Raw genomic sequence first — 17,048 nt, 5'->3', positions numbered from 1 at the left:
TATGACCCATATCCATATATGTATAATAGATTTTTTTTAAAACCCATAAATATGCATATCTGTTTATTTTTGGTTGATTTATCTTTATAACTTGTACTATTTATTTCTATTTGTATTTCAATGTTTTCAAATGTCTTGTTAATATATGGCCTAGCTTTGGATCTACCACTGGAATAGTGAGGGCCAAGGCTATGAAGCCTAAAATAACTAAAGTACTGACTAGGCCAAATATCTGTAAAAAGCAGGTCTGAACCATGAGTTCTGACACAAACTGGTACAACTGTCACTTTAAATCAGATGAACAAAATGGAGTCTATTAGTTTTGTATAGAAGGCTACAAAGGTTATACAGAGTTCTTAAGATGGTGTGAAAAGTATGTGAAAACTATTGCAACAGGGAACAGGTGTCTCAGAAATGAGATGTGAAAAAAAGAACTTGTTCCCAAAACATACTGATAAGCCCGCGTGGGAACGTATCATCTCAGAAATTGAGAGCTAGGTTTCCCACCATTGACTTCTATGGAGAGGTTGTGTATAAAAGAGGGGAAAATGTGCCTTAACTGGGAGTTTTCTCAGACGGCGAAGCTCTGTCCGGTTGTACCCAGAATCTGTCTGCTGAATGTACCTGATTAAAGTCTGATGCCTGTACTTGTACCAACTTGAAGATTTGTCTTTGGGTAAGAAATAAATGTATCTATCTATTTAAACCTATCTCTGTCTTTATTCTATCTTCTCTTTACCTTACATTTAGCTTACAAGGCAGATCACATACACTCAGTTTCTGGAGAAACTTAGACAGAATTTTAATAAGCATTATCTGGGAACATAAATAGCTCAGAGTATACTTAGATCCAGGAAGACAGAAAGCAGTAGTTATGGGAATTAGAATTCTATTACAGCCCCTAATGCAAACCCAGAGCAGACCTCCTTGTGATTGGGTGACAATGGAGGTTGAAGGAACCACGCAGAACCTGTTATGTGAAATAGATATCTTTAGTCCCCCGTGTGATCTGGAGTCAGAAAGAGGTCCAAGAGGGGGAAATTAAAAACAGTCTTTATATTGGACACTCTGATGCATGCAAATCCAAAACATGGTCCGTGATGGCAGGGGCGGCCCAAGGAAGATACCACCTGAGGCAGGGATGAGATGTCACTGCCCCCCCCCCCCCCCCCGGCCATGGTCTGGAATCTCCCCCCTTCCTTCCTCCCTCCACACCCTGCCCTGAGTTTACTTTTTTTTTTCCATTTTCCAAAAGGTAGCGACGGCAGCAATTCCCATACACTGCCCTGCCATCGGCACCAGCCTCTTCTCTACTGCGGCCCTCCTCTGAAGAAACAGGAAGTTACATCATAGAGGTGGGCTACAGTAAAGCAATGGGGCCGGTGCCAGCGGCAGGGCAGTGTATGGGAATCGTTGCCGCCGCCGCCTTTTGAAAAATGGGAAAAGAAGGTAAACTAAGGGAAGGGGGCGGAGGAAGGAAGGGGTACATGCCACTCTAGGAAGAGTGCCGCCTGAGACCCCCCACCTCAGTTGGTCTAATGGTAGGACCGCCACTGCGTAACAGGTCCATTCTTAATAAAGCCCATCCTTCCACCATTCATCCAGCGCTGCGTGCGTCTGGTAGCGCTATAAAAATGTTAATAATAATAATAATTGTGGCCTACTCCATTTGTTTATTTGAATTTTATTTATTTATTGCATTTGTATCCCACATTTTCCCACCTCTTTGCGGGCTCAGTGTGCCTTACAATACGATATGAATGATGGAAATACAATTTGTTACAACTTGGTTATGGATTACATTGTGAAGAGTTATACAAGACAATCAAAGTGTTGTTAAGGAATATAAACACTGGAACCAAACCTTGAAACATTGGAAGGAGACAGCGGGAGGTTAAAAGGGCATTATGTATGGTATACATATTTCTGTGAGTAAGGGTATGAGCGAGGTGAGACTACGGGGGATAAGAGTTCAGAAGTGGATGTATTGATGCATTAGTGAGCAGTGAGTGTGAGCTTTATGTGTTTTGCTTCTTTCCGTAGATTTTTTCAAAAAGATGGGTCTTCAATAGTTTGCGGAAGGAGGTTTGCTCGTGGATCGTTCTCAGGTTGCGCGGCAGTGCGTTCCAGAACTGCGTGCCCAGGTGAGAAAAGGTTGACGCGTGTAGCGTCTTGTATTTTACGCCCTTGCAATTAGGGAAGTGGAGGTTGAGGAAGGTTCGGGATGATCTTTTGGCGTTTCTGGGAGGTAGGTCTATTAACTCAGACATGTAGGCTGGAGCTTCGCCGTGAATGATTTTGTGGATTAATGTGCATACTTTAAAAGTACTGCGTTCCTTGAGTGGAAGCCAGTGTAGCTTCTCTCGTAAGGGTTTTGCACTTTCATATTTTGGTTTTCCGAAGATGAGTCTGGCTGCCACTTCAGGACTGGACTCCTAGACTATCTCAAAACATATGAATAGACCATCTTTAAACCAGAGGATTTCTGTCAGCTAATGCTATTTTCCTGACGACTAGACTGCCTTTTTAATTTTCTACTAGCAATGACATATTGCTTTGTAAACCGCTGTGATCTGTGTGCCAGAAATGGTGGTACATCAAATTCTTGAATAAACAAACATGTTTTTTGTTTTTTTTTTTTAAAACATCCTTGTACACTATTCAATTCGGAAGGTGGGAGTTGTTCAAGTAGTTCAAAGCAAATAAGATTTCAGTAGGATTTATTAAACCTGGCTGCAAGCTGAAATTGAATTTAAAAATGAATGCTCATTTGTTCAAGTCAATTTGTCAGGGGTTTGTAAACTGTTGAAAGGAACAAGCAGAATCTGAACTGATGGTTTAAGGTTTAGAACTTGATATCCCCCTTTTTCTTTTCTTTTTTTTAGTTTAATTTCTTTTATTGCATTACAATACGGAGATAAACAAGAGCTCACAACATAGCAACAAGCAACACTCTACAATATATGGCAATACAGGAGCTCACATTCGAGAAGCAGAAAACAATTCCTAGATTAAGATTAAGCTAAGAAAAGAAAAGAGAGAGAAAAAGGGGGGGGGGGGCTGGAGGATACAAATCAGAGCATGGAGCATGCATAAGCCATGAGATATGATACAGACGTTCAAATATTTGAAAGGTAGTAATCCGCAAACGAACCTTTTCCGGAGATGGGAGGGCGGTAGAACGAGAGGACATGATATGAGAGTGAAGAGGGGCAGACTCAAGAAAAATGTCAGGAAGTATTTTTTCATGGAGAGAGTAGTGGATGCTTGGAATGCCCTCCCGCGGGAGGTGGTGGAGATGAAAACGGTAACAGAATTTAAACATGCGTGGGATAAGCATAAAGGAATCCTGTGCAGAAGGAATGGATCCTCAGGAGCTTAGTCAAGATCGGGAGGCGGGGCTGGTGGTTGGGAGGCGGGGATAGTGCTGGGAAGACTTATACGGTCCGTGCCAGAGCCAGTGGTTGGGAGGCGGGGCTGGTGGTTGGGAGGCGGGGATAGTGCTGGGCAGACTTATACGGTCTGTACCAGAGCCGGTGGTTGGGAGGCGGGGCTGGTGGTTGGGGGGCAAGGATAGAGCTGGGCAGACTTATACGGTCTGTGCCAGAGCCGGTGGTTGGGAGGCAGGGCTGGTGGTAGGGAGGCGGGGATAGTGCTGGGCAGACTTATACAGTCTGTGCCAGAGCCGGTGGTGGGAGGCGGGGCTGGTGGTTGGGAGGCGGGGATAGTGCTGGGCAGACTTATACGGTCTGTGCCCTGAAGAGCACAGGTACAAATCAAAGTAGGGTATACACAAAAAGTAGCACATATGAGTTTATCTTGTTGGGCAGACTGGATGGACCGTGCAGGTCTTTTTCTGCCATCATCTACTATGTTACTATGAGATAACACCGAGTTTAGTACTAATCACTGTACAGTGTTAAAGTAAGATGCAAGTGGCAGCCATTTTTCCCTATACAAAGCAAAACGAGAAGATTTCTTTGCGAGGTGTATTTCGTATTTGTAAATTTGAAACAATAAGTTCCACCATTCCTGGTAGGTGGCTTGAGATAAGGACTTCCAATGCGAAAAGATTACCTTCAGTGCTAAAGATATCATGGTGCTAACCAGGGCCATGCCAAGGGTCTGTGGCGCCCCTCCCCCCCCCCCGCAGGGGATCGGGTGCCGCGCTCCCCACCTGTGAAGATGATCGCTGTCCTCTCTCCCCTGCCCTCCCACTCCCATGTCCCAACTGCCCGCCCTCTTCTCCCCCCAACAAAATCTCTCTTAAATTTACCTCCGTCCGGCTGGCAGGGCAGCGAAGGCGCAGCGTCAGTGAAGGAGGCGGTGCTCCCGACGTCTCTACTAGTCTTCCCTTCGCTCAATGTCCCGCCTTCTTCTGATGTCATTTCCTTGATGTCAGAAGAAGGCGGGACATTGAGCGAAGGGAAGACTAGTAGAGACGTCGGGAGCGCCACCTCCTTCACTGACGCTGCGCCTTCGCTGCCCTGCCAGCCGTACGGAGGTAAATTTAAAAGAGATTTTGTTGGGGGGAGAAGAGGGCGGGCAGTTGGGACATGGGAGCGGGAGGGCGAGGCAAGCATGGCACGGCGGGGCGCCCCCCCAGAGGACGGCCCTGGTGCTAACAAGAATCCCTTCACTGGGAGTCAGCAATCTTTTGTAGCATTGATCTTTAAGTATCACAAATTTATAAGTGATTGAGCCAGGACGGTGAAATACATCTACCAGTTGTGACCAGATTTTCTAATGTGAGGCCAAAGTGGTTCAGAAAAGTACAAACAAGTTGATCAAAGAATAAAGGACTAAATCAGTAAGAGTAAAGAATTAAACACACAGAAGACTCCAAAACAAACAAGCAAAAAAAAAAAAAAAAACTTGGGCGGTGACTCCTAATGTGGAACTTTGCAATGTGTCGCTATAGTTTGGGTTCCTCTTTCCTACATGCACTGCTTTGCACTGGCCCATATTAAATGTTATCTGCCGTTTGGATGCCCAGTCTTCCAGCCTTGTAAGGTCCTCTTGCAATTTTTCACAGTGCTCTCGTGATTTAAACAACCTTGAATACCTTTGTAGTTGCAAAAACCACAGAAAGGCGGTATGTCAAGTCCCATCCCTTTGTGTCATCAGCAAATTTAATTTCCTCACAAATTATTCTGTGTATAAATAAATAAATATCGGCAATATAAAATTTTTATGCAGAAGAAATGTTTCTGATGCTGGTATTTATCTACAGAATAACATTCCAACACATCCAGAGATGTGCCAACACTTTCGTTTTGTTTGCTGCCCTCCCACAGAACCTCATGCACATGAGTCTGGCACGCCTGTCCTGATTAGCAGACACATTCTTTGTGCTTCAAATTTGAGTATGATTAGCTTACTTTATTGTTGAGCAAAACTTAAGTGCATGGCTCCAACTTTTGGCTTTCTGCATCGTCCCCTGAGTGAGTAGGATAGCCATGAAGGGGTAAAGGGCAGGAGAGACAAAAAGGGAAGACGGCAGAGAGCAGAGGGAGGAAAGAAAGAGCACAGGAGACAAAGTACTTGTGAGGGAAGGGGGCAGAAAGAAGAACACGGGATGGGGCTATGAGGTCAGGGCCTAATATCGTAGGAGAAGAGAGCACATGTTCAGGAAGAGGTTCATGGGTAGCGGAAATCTGGGCAGGGAAAATGTCACCCAAAAAGAAGCCATTGAGGGGGCTGAGGCAGAAGCCACTGGCAGGGTCAGAATTAGGCTGGAATGACCAGGGTGTTTTGGTCACTGAGTGGTTCGTTATATGAAGCTCAATGCCGTGAAGTATAACCCTGGCACATTAATCACCTGCAGTCTCTATTAATTTTATGAAGTCTCTTTTATTGAATAAATCACAGATAATTTACTCACAGTTGATGTTCAGAAAGGCTGTTTCCAAATGCAGAGACTTCTTAATCTGTAGGTTGCAGGAGGTGGGAATCTGAGGAGAGGTGGTTGTATTGCAGGGGGAGAAAAGGTGGTTAAGCAGATAGAAATAGTCCAAAGCTGGGTGACTGGAATGTGCAATATCTCATTTGGAGAGAGATATTCTCAGGGTAAAAAATCCAGGTTCGTTACAGGGAGTTTCAGCAGGACAGAGCTGTCTGGAGCCAGATGGGGTCAGCTCCATGCACCTGGCTGGATGGTGTTAGAATACCTCGTGGCTGAAAGGACAAAGAGGAGATGGGGCTTTCCACAGGCTCGGGGAGGGGGGCAGATTGAGGCCAATGGGAACAGAACCTGCCATCGGGTGGCAAGGGGTGGTCCTAGAAATAGGAAGGAAAGGTCATACCTGGCTGACCTCTTAGGACAGAGATAGTAAGGCTGAACAGGAAATGGTAGCAGGGAGACAGAGGAGCCAAGTTTGGCAGAGAGAGAGAGAGGAGGTCTAGGCAGCCTTACAACCAGTGGTAACAACTCTTGCACAACCAAGCAAGTGTGGCTGCACTGCCTGTGAACTACATTAACCACAGTGCCTTGCTCATATATCTTTACAATGAGAGATTGCAGCAGCGAAAGTTCTTAGAAATGAGAATAACAGTAAAGACATTACACACATTTTAGGATCACGTTATGAACTAGTGCAAGGCTGTCAGGGGACAGAACACAGGGCATTGCCTTGGGTGCTGTCTTTTTAGAGTGCTTCCGGCCACGGGTAAAGGTAAAAGAAGACATTATCTGAATATATAATTATTTAAGAGCACTGCATAGGGTAAAACTGAATAAATTAAACAAAATAAATGTGAAAGGAAACAGCAGAATTTGGAGAGCAACCCGTAACAGCTCAACTTTCACAGAAGGTTTGGGGGTGGAAAGTTAACTATGCTGCTGAAGCATTGCAATACAGAGAGAATTGGTGCAGAATCAGGGCCCAGATGTGAAAAAAATAACATTCTAACTAGAAGCCTTAATTAGGAGCTTCCAGAAGGACAGAAAGAGCAGCGCAACATAGAGCCATTAGGAATTAGAAACTAATGCTGACAGTTTGCAAATAGGCCCAGGAATTCAGCGGCTAGGAAATATTGAAAAGGCCACAGGAAGTTATTCTCTTGAAAAGCAATCAAACTCCGCGTTGTCCTCACCTTTTTTTTTTTTTTAACTAGACAATTAAGACCTTAGCTTCTACTAAAACGGTTTGGATCTGACCTTGGTTTAGTCCAGGGGATACATAAAAAGTAGAACTTTCAAGAGATATGAACGCAAAAGAAACAGGGTCGTTAAAGGCCTTTCTTTCTTGGATTTGATTCTGCTAGACTGTTGGCAGCTGCTGCAGTTAGGATATAGCTGAGCTGTCAAGCACCTTTTCACAAAAGCCCTGACTGTGTAAAATTATTCCTGCCAGTGCCGATTACTGAATCTAGGACTCTTGGTAACTCTGGAATGATCAACTGTTCATTGTAGCTTGAAAGCACTACTGCAATCTGACCAAAGTGCACAACCTATACAGAATTGTTTGTCTTTATGTCTTGGAAGGGTATTTATTTATTTATTCTGGGCGTCAATATTCAAAGGGGCTTAAGTGGGCTCAACTGGCCGGCCACTGGTATTCAGCAGCACTTAACCAGGTAGTACTGCTGAATATTGGCTCTCACCAGCCACTCTCTAATTGGCTAGGTTAGGGGCAGTCCAGGGGAGGAGCTTAGGCGGAGCCTACTTGGCTGGTTAGCAGCGATATTCAGTCCGTCAATCGGCTAAGTGAGCGGATAAGGTTAGGGCAACAAAAACACTGTCCTAACTTTATCCACCAAGTTAACCATGTACCAGTCAGAATATTGGCCAGTGCACTAGTTAACTTCTGGTTGCCACAGTAACCCAGATATTCAATGCTGGAGGCCAGACATGCCATGACATTGAATATCTGGGTTAATTCAAGCCACTTACCCCCCCCCCCCCCCCCCCCACTGGTTGAATATCAGGCTCTTTATTTATTTATTAGGTATGTATTAACGCCATGATTCTGTAAAGGTCGCTGAAAATTGAGCGGGCAAATTTAGGTTCGTGCTGATTTGCGTGAGCAAATTTAGATGTGGGGCTGATTTGCGCATGCAATTTAATAAGATAATGAGCCAATTAGTGCCAATAATTGCCTTTTTACCAAGCAATTATTGTCACTAATTACATTTAACTGGGTGTTATGCGTGTAAAGTTAGGTGCGAGATCAGCGCCTAAAATTTATGCATGGCCCAAAAACGTGGGCACAGAGAGAGGACAGTCGTGGGTGTTTTGGGGCGGAATGGGGACATGGTTTTGAGCTACATGCATAAATACAAAATAAGGGTGCTCTGCGCATAAATTTAGGCAATGGCATTGGTGCAAATGGTGGCACCTAAATTTCCACATGACCATAAAGCTTAAGCATTATTATTATTATTATTATTTGTTACATTTGTATCCCACATTTTCCCACCTTTTTGCAGGCTCAATGCAGTGGCGTAGCCAAGGGTGGGCTTGGGTGGGCACAGGCCCACCCACTTTGGGTTCAGGCCCACCCAGTAGCAGCATATGAATGATGTGGCTGGCAGGGATCACCAAGCCTCACCAGCCGAAAACTCCCAACAAGTGTCCCTCCTGCATACCTTGTAAGTAGCAGATCTTCACCTGCAGTGAGCAGTGACAAACATACTGCTCGTACCGGCCCCACAGCCTTCCCTCTGATGTATTTCTGCCTAGGCGGAAACAGGACGTTGCATCAGAGGGAAGGGTGTGGGGCCAACATGAGCAGTGTGTATTAGTTGCTGCTCAATGCTGGTGAAAATCTGCTATTTAAAAGGTATACGGGAGAGGGGGGATGTTTCAGAGACCATATGGCATGCAGGCGAGAGAAGGAGAGACCAAATCACCTGTGGGACGGGGCGAGGTTCTTTTGCCCACCCATCTTGGGCCCAGGCCCACCCAAAATTGGGAGTCTGGCTACGCCCCTGGCTCAATGTGGCTTACATATTATCATTAACGGCGTTAGCCAATTCCGGTCTGAACAAATACAAGGTATGAATGAATACAAGTGATATTGTGGTAGATAAGGTACATGTATGGTAGGTACAATTGGGGGGAACTTAGAGGGGGAAAGGGGGAGGAAGAGTCAGGTAATGTCCATTAGGGTCTTTGGTTATATTGTGTCGCAGGTGTCCAGGTATTTTTATGTTGGGTCGGTGGGGTATGCTCTTCGGAACAGGTCTGTCTTTAGTGCTTTCCGGAAATTTAGGTGGTCTAGCGTAGTTTTTACTGCTTTTGGCAGTGCGTTCCATAATTGTGCGTTTAAGTAGAAAAAGCTGGATGCATAGGTGGATTTGTATTTGAGTCCGTAAACCATGCCGAACTTTAGACACAGCTTATAGAATAACGCTTAACCGGGTCTTTCCGGCGCTGATTTTTCAGGCACCATTTACTGTGTTCTGCTTCTACTGTTTGTATGCAGTATATTGTTTATATTATATAGATCCAGTAGGCAGTGGCGTCGCGAGGGCAGCTGACACCCGGGGCGGGTCGCCGCTACGCACCCCCCCCCCCCCGGGTGCAGCGCGACGCACCCTCCCCCCTCCGTAGCGCAACACCCCCCCCCGCCCGCGAGAACATAACCTGGAAGGCGGTGAGGGGTGGGTGGGAGGACCAATCCGCCGAGAGCACACCGCTGGGGGGTGTCGGCGCCTCGCTGGTTCCTTGCTCTCGCCCAGAACAGGAAGTAACCTGTTCTGGGGCAGAGAGAGCAAGGAACCAGCGAGGCGCCGACACCCCCCAGCGGCGTGCATCCGGGGCGGACCGCCCCACCGCCCCCCCCTTCCTACGCCACTGCCAGTAGGTAGCTGCAAGTTGCTTCCTGTTTAGTTTGTAATCTTTACTTCCACTGGTCGGCCCTTGCATGTGACCACTTTCTACCACGATCACAAAGGAAAAATATTCAACATTAATGAATCTTTCACATGCTCATCTTCCAATGTGGTATATATCATTCAGTGTAAAAAGTGCAATGGAGGCTGCTACATTGGAGAAACAAGTCAGATGCTAAAGAAGAGATTTAATTTACGTGGAGGGGCATAATCGAACAGGGCTGGCCATCTATATGGGCGGCCATCTCTAAGGCCGGCCTCGTAAAGCGGCATACCCAACCGTATTTATGATATGTTTTATGTACACTGCTTTGAGGGGCCCTTTTACAAAGACACGTAAGGTCTAACGTTCATCCAGGGTGCGCCAAATCAGCTACTGCGTGCCGCGGGTGGTAATTCTGAATTGGACGCACACCGAAAACACGTGGTAAATGGCAGTGGGCACGCGCTGCACAACTACTGCCCGGGTAACATGTGAGACCTTACTGGTAAGTCAATGGGTGGCGGTAAGGTCTCAGGCCGAAAATGGACACGCACTAGTTTTTATTTTGCCTCACGTCCATTTTTGGGCCCCCCTTAAAAAAGGCCCTTTTTCCAGGACACGGCAAAAACTGGCCCAGCATGCGCACAAAAGACATGCTCACACTTCCACAGGCCACTTTTTGCCACGGCTCAGTAAAAGGACCCCACATTAGAATAGAAGCACTACTCGCTTAAAACATCCATATTTTTTCCAGCCCCCCTGCACCCACATATAGCATCCCCCTTTTTTCCAGTCCCCTCTCTCCTTCCACCTACACACAGTTTCCCCCTTTCTTTTACAGCTCCTCCCTCCCTCACACATAGCACCCTCCTTTTTTTTAAACAGCCCCTCCCTCTTCCCACACATAGCATTCCCTTTTTTGCAGCCCCACCCTGCCAGCATACCACTTTTTTTGCAGGCCCCACCTACCCGTAGCATCCTTTTTTATTTTTTTACACAACCTCCCTCCCGCAGCACCCCCTTTTTTTACAGTTTCTCCCCCACACATAGCATCTCCTCCCACTCATAGCATCTTTTTTTTTTAGCCCCCTCTCTTTTTTCACAACCCCCCCCCCCCCTTACAGTCACCTGTGATGTAGGAGAAAAAGGAGCTGCAGCAGGAGTGCGTCTTTGGGGCAGGAAAGAACCCCAGTTTTCCTGCCTGCTCACTGCCGCTGCTCTGGGGGTGGGGGGGCCGGTATTGCCGGCACCGCTTATTCCAAATAGCCACTGAGACTTCATGCGGTAATCTCACAGCATGTTTCTCCAAGCCACTTATCTGACAGGCTGACAGACTGAGTAGGGTAATGCAACCTCATGAGTGGTCACTGCACATGGACATTGTCCGTAAGCTCTTCCAAGTGTGGGGCACCCCCTCGGATCTTTTTGGCAATCAGATCAATTACAAGGTCCCTCAGTTCTGTTCCAGGCTTCAAACCCACGACAGACTAGCGTCTTTCTTCTGCATTGGGGATCAGGCCTTCTGTATGCTTATCCTCCCATACCTCTAATAGGGAAGACTTTGCTGAAACTCAAACAAGACTGCGGAACCATGATTCTGATAGCTCCTTTCTGGCCGTATCAGATTTGGTTCCCTCTTCTTCTGGAGTTGACCTCCGAAGAACCGTGGAGATTGGAATGTTTTCCAACCCTCATCACCCAGAACGAGGGGTCACTTCTACATCTCAACCTCCAATCCCTGGCTCTCACAGCCTGGATGTTGAGAGCTTAGAATTTGCCTCCTTGGGTCTTTCAGAGAGTGTCTCTCGAGTCTTGCTTGCTTCCAGGAAAGATTCCACCAAGATGTGTTACTCTTTCAAATGGAGAAGGTTTGCCGTCTGGTGTGACAGCAAGGCCCTAGAATCCTCTTTCTTGTCACTTGAAACTCAAGCAAGACCATGGAACCATGATTCTGATCTCGCCATACTGGCCGCGACAGATATTGTTCCCTCTTCTTCTGGAATTGTCCTCCAAAGAACCATGGAAATTGGAGTGTTTTCCGACCCGCATCACACAGAATGAGGGGTCACTTCTGCATCCCAAACTCCAGTTTCTGGCTTTCACGGCCTGAATGTTGAGTGCCTAGAATTTGCTTCCTTGGGTCTTTCGGAGGGTGTCTCCAGAGTCTTGCTGGCTTCCAGGAAAGATTCCACAAGAGGTGTTGGTCTTTCAAATGGAGGAGGTGTGCCGTCTGGATTAGGAACTGGTTGACGGACAGAAACCAGAGGGTGGTGGTTAATGGAATTCGCTCGGAGGAGGGAAAGGTGAGTAGTGGAGTGCCTCAGGGATCTGTGCTGGGGCCGATTCTGTTCAATATGTTTGTGAGTGACATTGCCGAAGGGTTAGAAGGTAAAGTTTGCCTTTTTGCGGACGTTACTAAGATTTGCAACAGAGTGGACACCGGGGAGGGAGTGGAAAACATGAAAAAGGATCTGCGGAAACTAGAAGAATGGTCTAAGGTTTGGCAATTAAAATTCAATGCGAAGAAATGCAAAGTGATGCACTTAGGGAGTAGAAATCCACGGGAGAAGTATGTGTTAGGCGGGGAGAGTCTGATAGTTATGGACGGGGAGAGGGATCTTGGGGTGATAGTATCTTAGGATTTGAAGGTGACGAAACAGTGTGACAAGGCGGTGGCTGTAGCCAGAATGTTGCTAGGCTGTATAGAGAGAGGTGTGACCAGCAGAAGAAAAGAGGTGTTGATGCCCCTGTATAAGTCGTTGGTGAGGCCCCACCTAGAGTATTGTGTTCAGTTCTGGAGGCCGTATCTTGTTAAGGATGTAAAAAAAATTGAAGCGGTGCAAAGAAAAGCTACGAGAATGGTATGGGATTTGCGTTACAAGACGTATGAGGAGAGACTTGCGGACCTGAACATGTATACTCTGGAGGAAAGGAGAAACAGGGGTGATATGATACAGACGTTCAAATATTTGAAAGGTATTAATCCGCAAACGAACCTTTTCCGGAGATGGGAGGGCGGTAGAACGAGAGGACATGATATGAGAGTGAAGGGGGGCAGACTCAAGAAAAATGTCAGGAAGTATATTTTCACGGAGAGAGTGGTAGATACTTGGAATGCCCTCCCGCGGGAGGTGGTGGAGATGAAAACGGTAGTGGAATTCAAGCATGCATGGGATAACCATAAAGGAATCCTGTGCAGAAGGAATGGATCCTCAGAAGCTTAGCTGAGATTGGGAGGTGGGGCTGGTGTTTGGGTGGTGGGGCTAGTTCTGGGCAAGACTTCTACAGTCTGTGTCCTGAAAATGGCAGATACAAATCAAGGTAAGGTATACACAAGAAGTAGCACATATGAGTTTATCATGTTGGGCAGACTAGATGGACCGTGCAGGTCTTTTTCTGCCGTTATCTACTATGTTACTATGAATGTTTTAAGTGACTAGTAGATGGTATATAAATAATAAATATGAAATGATAGAATCACTCCAAATAAGTGCAATATTTTGCCTATTTGCTTTCCCTGGCAAGGCAACTACACCCAGAACCTGCCCCTTTTAATGTGTGCATCCTGGAGCATCTAGAAGTGTAAACCACGGCAGGCTGAAATTGGCCTTTACTTATACTATAAGTGCTGCTATGTGTGCATACATGCCACAGAACTTCCGAAATGACCTCCATAATCGTTTCCACAAATATATCAAGCCCATCTCCTGCACAGCTTTAAAAAAAAACAAACCAAAAAGCCCCGGTTTAAATAAGGTGAAATGCGATCTCTTAGACCATGACCAACCAGTAGTTGAGCAGCCATGTTTTAAACCATTTGTGAATGCTTTGTCACTTTCTTCGGCAGCCCTACATACAGTCTAAACGTGAGAATGACAAAGCATAATACAAAATTTTAAACACAGCCAAGCCTACTCAGATCATGGTAGTTAACAACTAATTAAAAACACATATAACATAAAAGAAAAGAACTCCACATAATGAGACAAGAAAGGCCTAAAACACTATCATTCTCCCATTTAACAGCGCCTCCATACAGAAAGGTAGTAACTTCCCAATTGCAGCTTTCTCAGTAAATTCTCGTATCAGGATGCAAAGAGCATACACTGAGGAAACTTCAAACAGCCCAAAATAAGGCAGCCAGACTCATCTTTGGAAAGCCAAAATATGAAAGCGCAAAATCATTACGAGAGAAACTGCACTGGCCTCCACTCAAGGAACGCGTCACTTTTAAAGTATGCACATTAGTTCACAAAATCATCCACGGCGAAGCCCCAGCCTACATGTCTGAGCTAATAGACTTACCACCCAGAAATGCCAAAAAATCATTCCGAACCTTCCTCAACCTCCACTTCCCCAATTGCAAGGGCTTGAAATACAAGACGCTACACGCGTCAACCTTTTCTCACATGAGTACGCAGTTTTGGAATACACTGCCGCGCAACTTAAGAACAATCCACGAGCAAGCTTCCTTCCGCAGATCATTGAAGACCCATCTTTTTGAAAAAATTTACGGAAAGAGCCAAAACACATAAAATCCACACTTACTGTTTAGTAATGCACTATAAATCCACTTCTGAACTCTCATCCCCCGTAATCCCACATCACTCATACCTTTACTCACAGAAATATGTATACCATATGTCTTTATGTCTTAGTATTGCCCTTTAAGCTCCCATTGTCTCCTTCCAATGTTCAATGTTTGTGTTCCATTGTTGCACTCCTTAACGACACTTCGATTGTCTCGCATAATTCTGCACAATGTAATCCATAACCAATCTGTAACAAATTGTACTTCCATCATTCATTTCTTATTGTAAGCCACGCTGAACCCGCAAAAAGGTGGGAAAATGTGGGATACAAATGCAATAAATAAATAAATATCCACTACCTACGGAGTATCAAAAGCTTGATGAAAGTAAAAGCTTTTAAGCATGGTCTTAAATTTCTTTAAGGTAGCTTCGGCTCATATACTTTTTGGTAACTCATTCCATAGATGTGGTGCCAGACAGGAGAAAGTTCTCTCTCTCACTGGTCCAATCTCTTTTTACTCTAGCCCTAGATGGAACTACCATTCTAAAAATGCTGTAAGGATGATTGTGGACACCTTTGATTTGCTAGTTAGTCTCAGCTGATAAAATGCATTCTAGGCCATTCTAGAAATATATGACCGAAGGCTCAAAGATGTCAGTGAATCTAGCTAAATAAAGATTTCCAGTGTCTCATGGAAAGTTAGTGAAACTGTGTAAATTTTCTGAGCTCTGTTAATGATATTGCTCTTATATGTTACCACGGAGAATAAAGTAATTGCACTTACCCAGCATTCCTTTGTTTGAGCTAGACAAGCACATGTCCTTCTCAGCACTTGGAAGAACAAAGCCAACGACAAATAACTCCACTCCATCAGCCATCAATGCCAATCCTAAGACAAAGAAAAGTGTCCACTGGAAACGCCCATGGCCACACTCCTGAATTATGTTCTCATATTGGTATGCTAGCTGTTGCTCATCTTCCATCTTCTCTGCCATTAAGTCAGCATGATCTCTAAACTCGTCTACCATGGCAGGGGCTTTATGCTTAGTCTTAATGTCATCGGGATGTGGGATGCCCTGATATTCTCCTTCATAGATTTCATCATCTTCATCATGGCCTTCAGTGGCATCACTCTGGGCATCTTCATCTTGATTCTGATCATCCTCACTGCGATAGTAACTATCATTGGGTACATATTCCTCATAACGACTGCCATGATGCCTACTATATTCATCTGTTCTGGTCTGTTGCTTTACTTCTCTTGCTATATCCCTAGCTCCTTGATAAAGATGTGGGTTGTTTCTATATCCATCATCCATTTCTAATTTGTGCATATATTATTTCTGTGTATATTTAAATACGTTGACTGGTGGTGTCTTCTCTCTTGATTACATCAACATACTCTCTTCGTAAATTAGAAATGACTTGATTTGCACAAAGCTTGCTTTGTGTTCAGTGTTTTGGAAAGCTCCTACTCTTTTTAATATTTTGTCTTCTTTGATTTTCATAAATCGCTCTATTTGTAGAATCTCGCAACAGGGATAGAAAGAGCTTGGTGACCTTTTGTAGGATATCTGAAAAATCACTGGCTGTTCTCATCCAAGAATGAGTGCTCTATTTCTCAATTCATTAAGTTGAGAGGGTCACAATCTAGAAACGAAACAAAAACAGAGTGTATATCATTAATAAAGTGGTAGCAGAATTGCGGGAAGGTTAGACGATACAAATAAAGAACATTTTATATTTGGAATACAAAAGAAAAGTAGATGCCAAGTACTGTGATATCATACGTCAAACAAAATACATGGTTTCTAGTCAATGAACATACAGAAAAATGTTTTCTGTATCCTAAGTCAAATATAGCAGGAGCATACCACAACTCTTTCCCATGAATATATGCATGTGATTTCTCATGATTTCTTCAACTCAGCTTATAGCCAGTACTTCATCACAATTCTCTTTTCTTCTGCTCACAGTCTAAGGAGCCAACTAGAATTTCTTACCCAGCTTATCCAAAATTTTGCTCCATCCATCTTCAAAACCTATTGCAAATCAGACTTTTTCCTGTCCTTTAAATTTTTTCAACTTTATATTCTGATTTTCCTTCTTTCTTATCTAGACTACTGCAATTCTTTCCTCATTGGACTCCCTGCTTCTGACACTTAACCATTGCAACTAATTCTGAGATCTATTGCCTACCTTGACTTCCATTTCTCTGCAATGCCGTTCTTACTCTTAGCTTCTCTGTCATAAGTCGTTCCTGATTATCTTAGATCACACTTTAAACTGTCAGCAATCACTTTTACCACTCTGGTTCCACTTTCTCCTTCTTACTTCATTACAAAAGTAATGCTTTGATGTTTCTCTTATATATACTATCTGCTAACACGTTTGCTTATTTCCGATCTGACGAAGAAGGGCAACCTTCGAAAGCTAATCAAGAAATGTATTAAGTTATGTCCAATAAAAAAGGTATCATCTTATTTTCTTTTCCATGTTTTCTTTTGTTTGATTTCTATAGATTCTACATGGAATGTTGCTATTCCACTAGCAACATTCCATGTAGAAGTCAGCCCTTGTAGATCACCAATGTAGCCGCGCAGGCTTCTGCTTCTGTGAGTCTGACGTCCTGCACGTACGTGCAGGACGTCAGACTCACAGAAACAGAAGCCTGCGCAGCCTTCTACATGGAATG

General features: G+C 44.7%; 1 protein-coding gene across 2 annotated transcripts in view; it reads right to left on the bottom strand.

The window, feature by feature from the left end:
- Positions 1-15,672, bottom strand: part of SV2B (synaptic vesicle glycoprotein 2B) — a 144,353-nt gene extending 128,681 nt beyond the window's left edge. For both annotated transcript variants that reach the window (XM_030190442.1, XM_030190443.1), the window contains exon 1: positions 15,138-15,672. In XM_030190442.1, coding sequence (XP_030046302.1) covers positions 15,138-15,672 — 535 coding nt within the window. The remainder of the gene's footprint in view (positions 1-15,137) is intronic.
- Positions 15,673-17,048: the final 1,376 nt, after the last annotated feature.

Source organism: Microcaecilia unicolor, chromosome 1 (assembly GCF_901765095.1).
Source record: "Microcaecilia unicolor chromosome 1, aMicUni1.1, whole genome shotgun sequence".
Taxonomy (NCBI): Eukaryota; Metazoa; Chordata; class Amphibia; order Gymnophiona; family Siphonopidae; genus Microcaecilia; species Microcaecilia unicolor.
The sequence above is the reverse complement of the archived record's forward strand: the minus strand, read 5'-3'. Positions and strand labels throughout refer to the sequence as shown.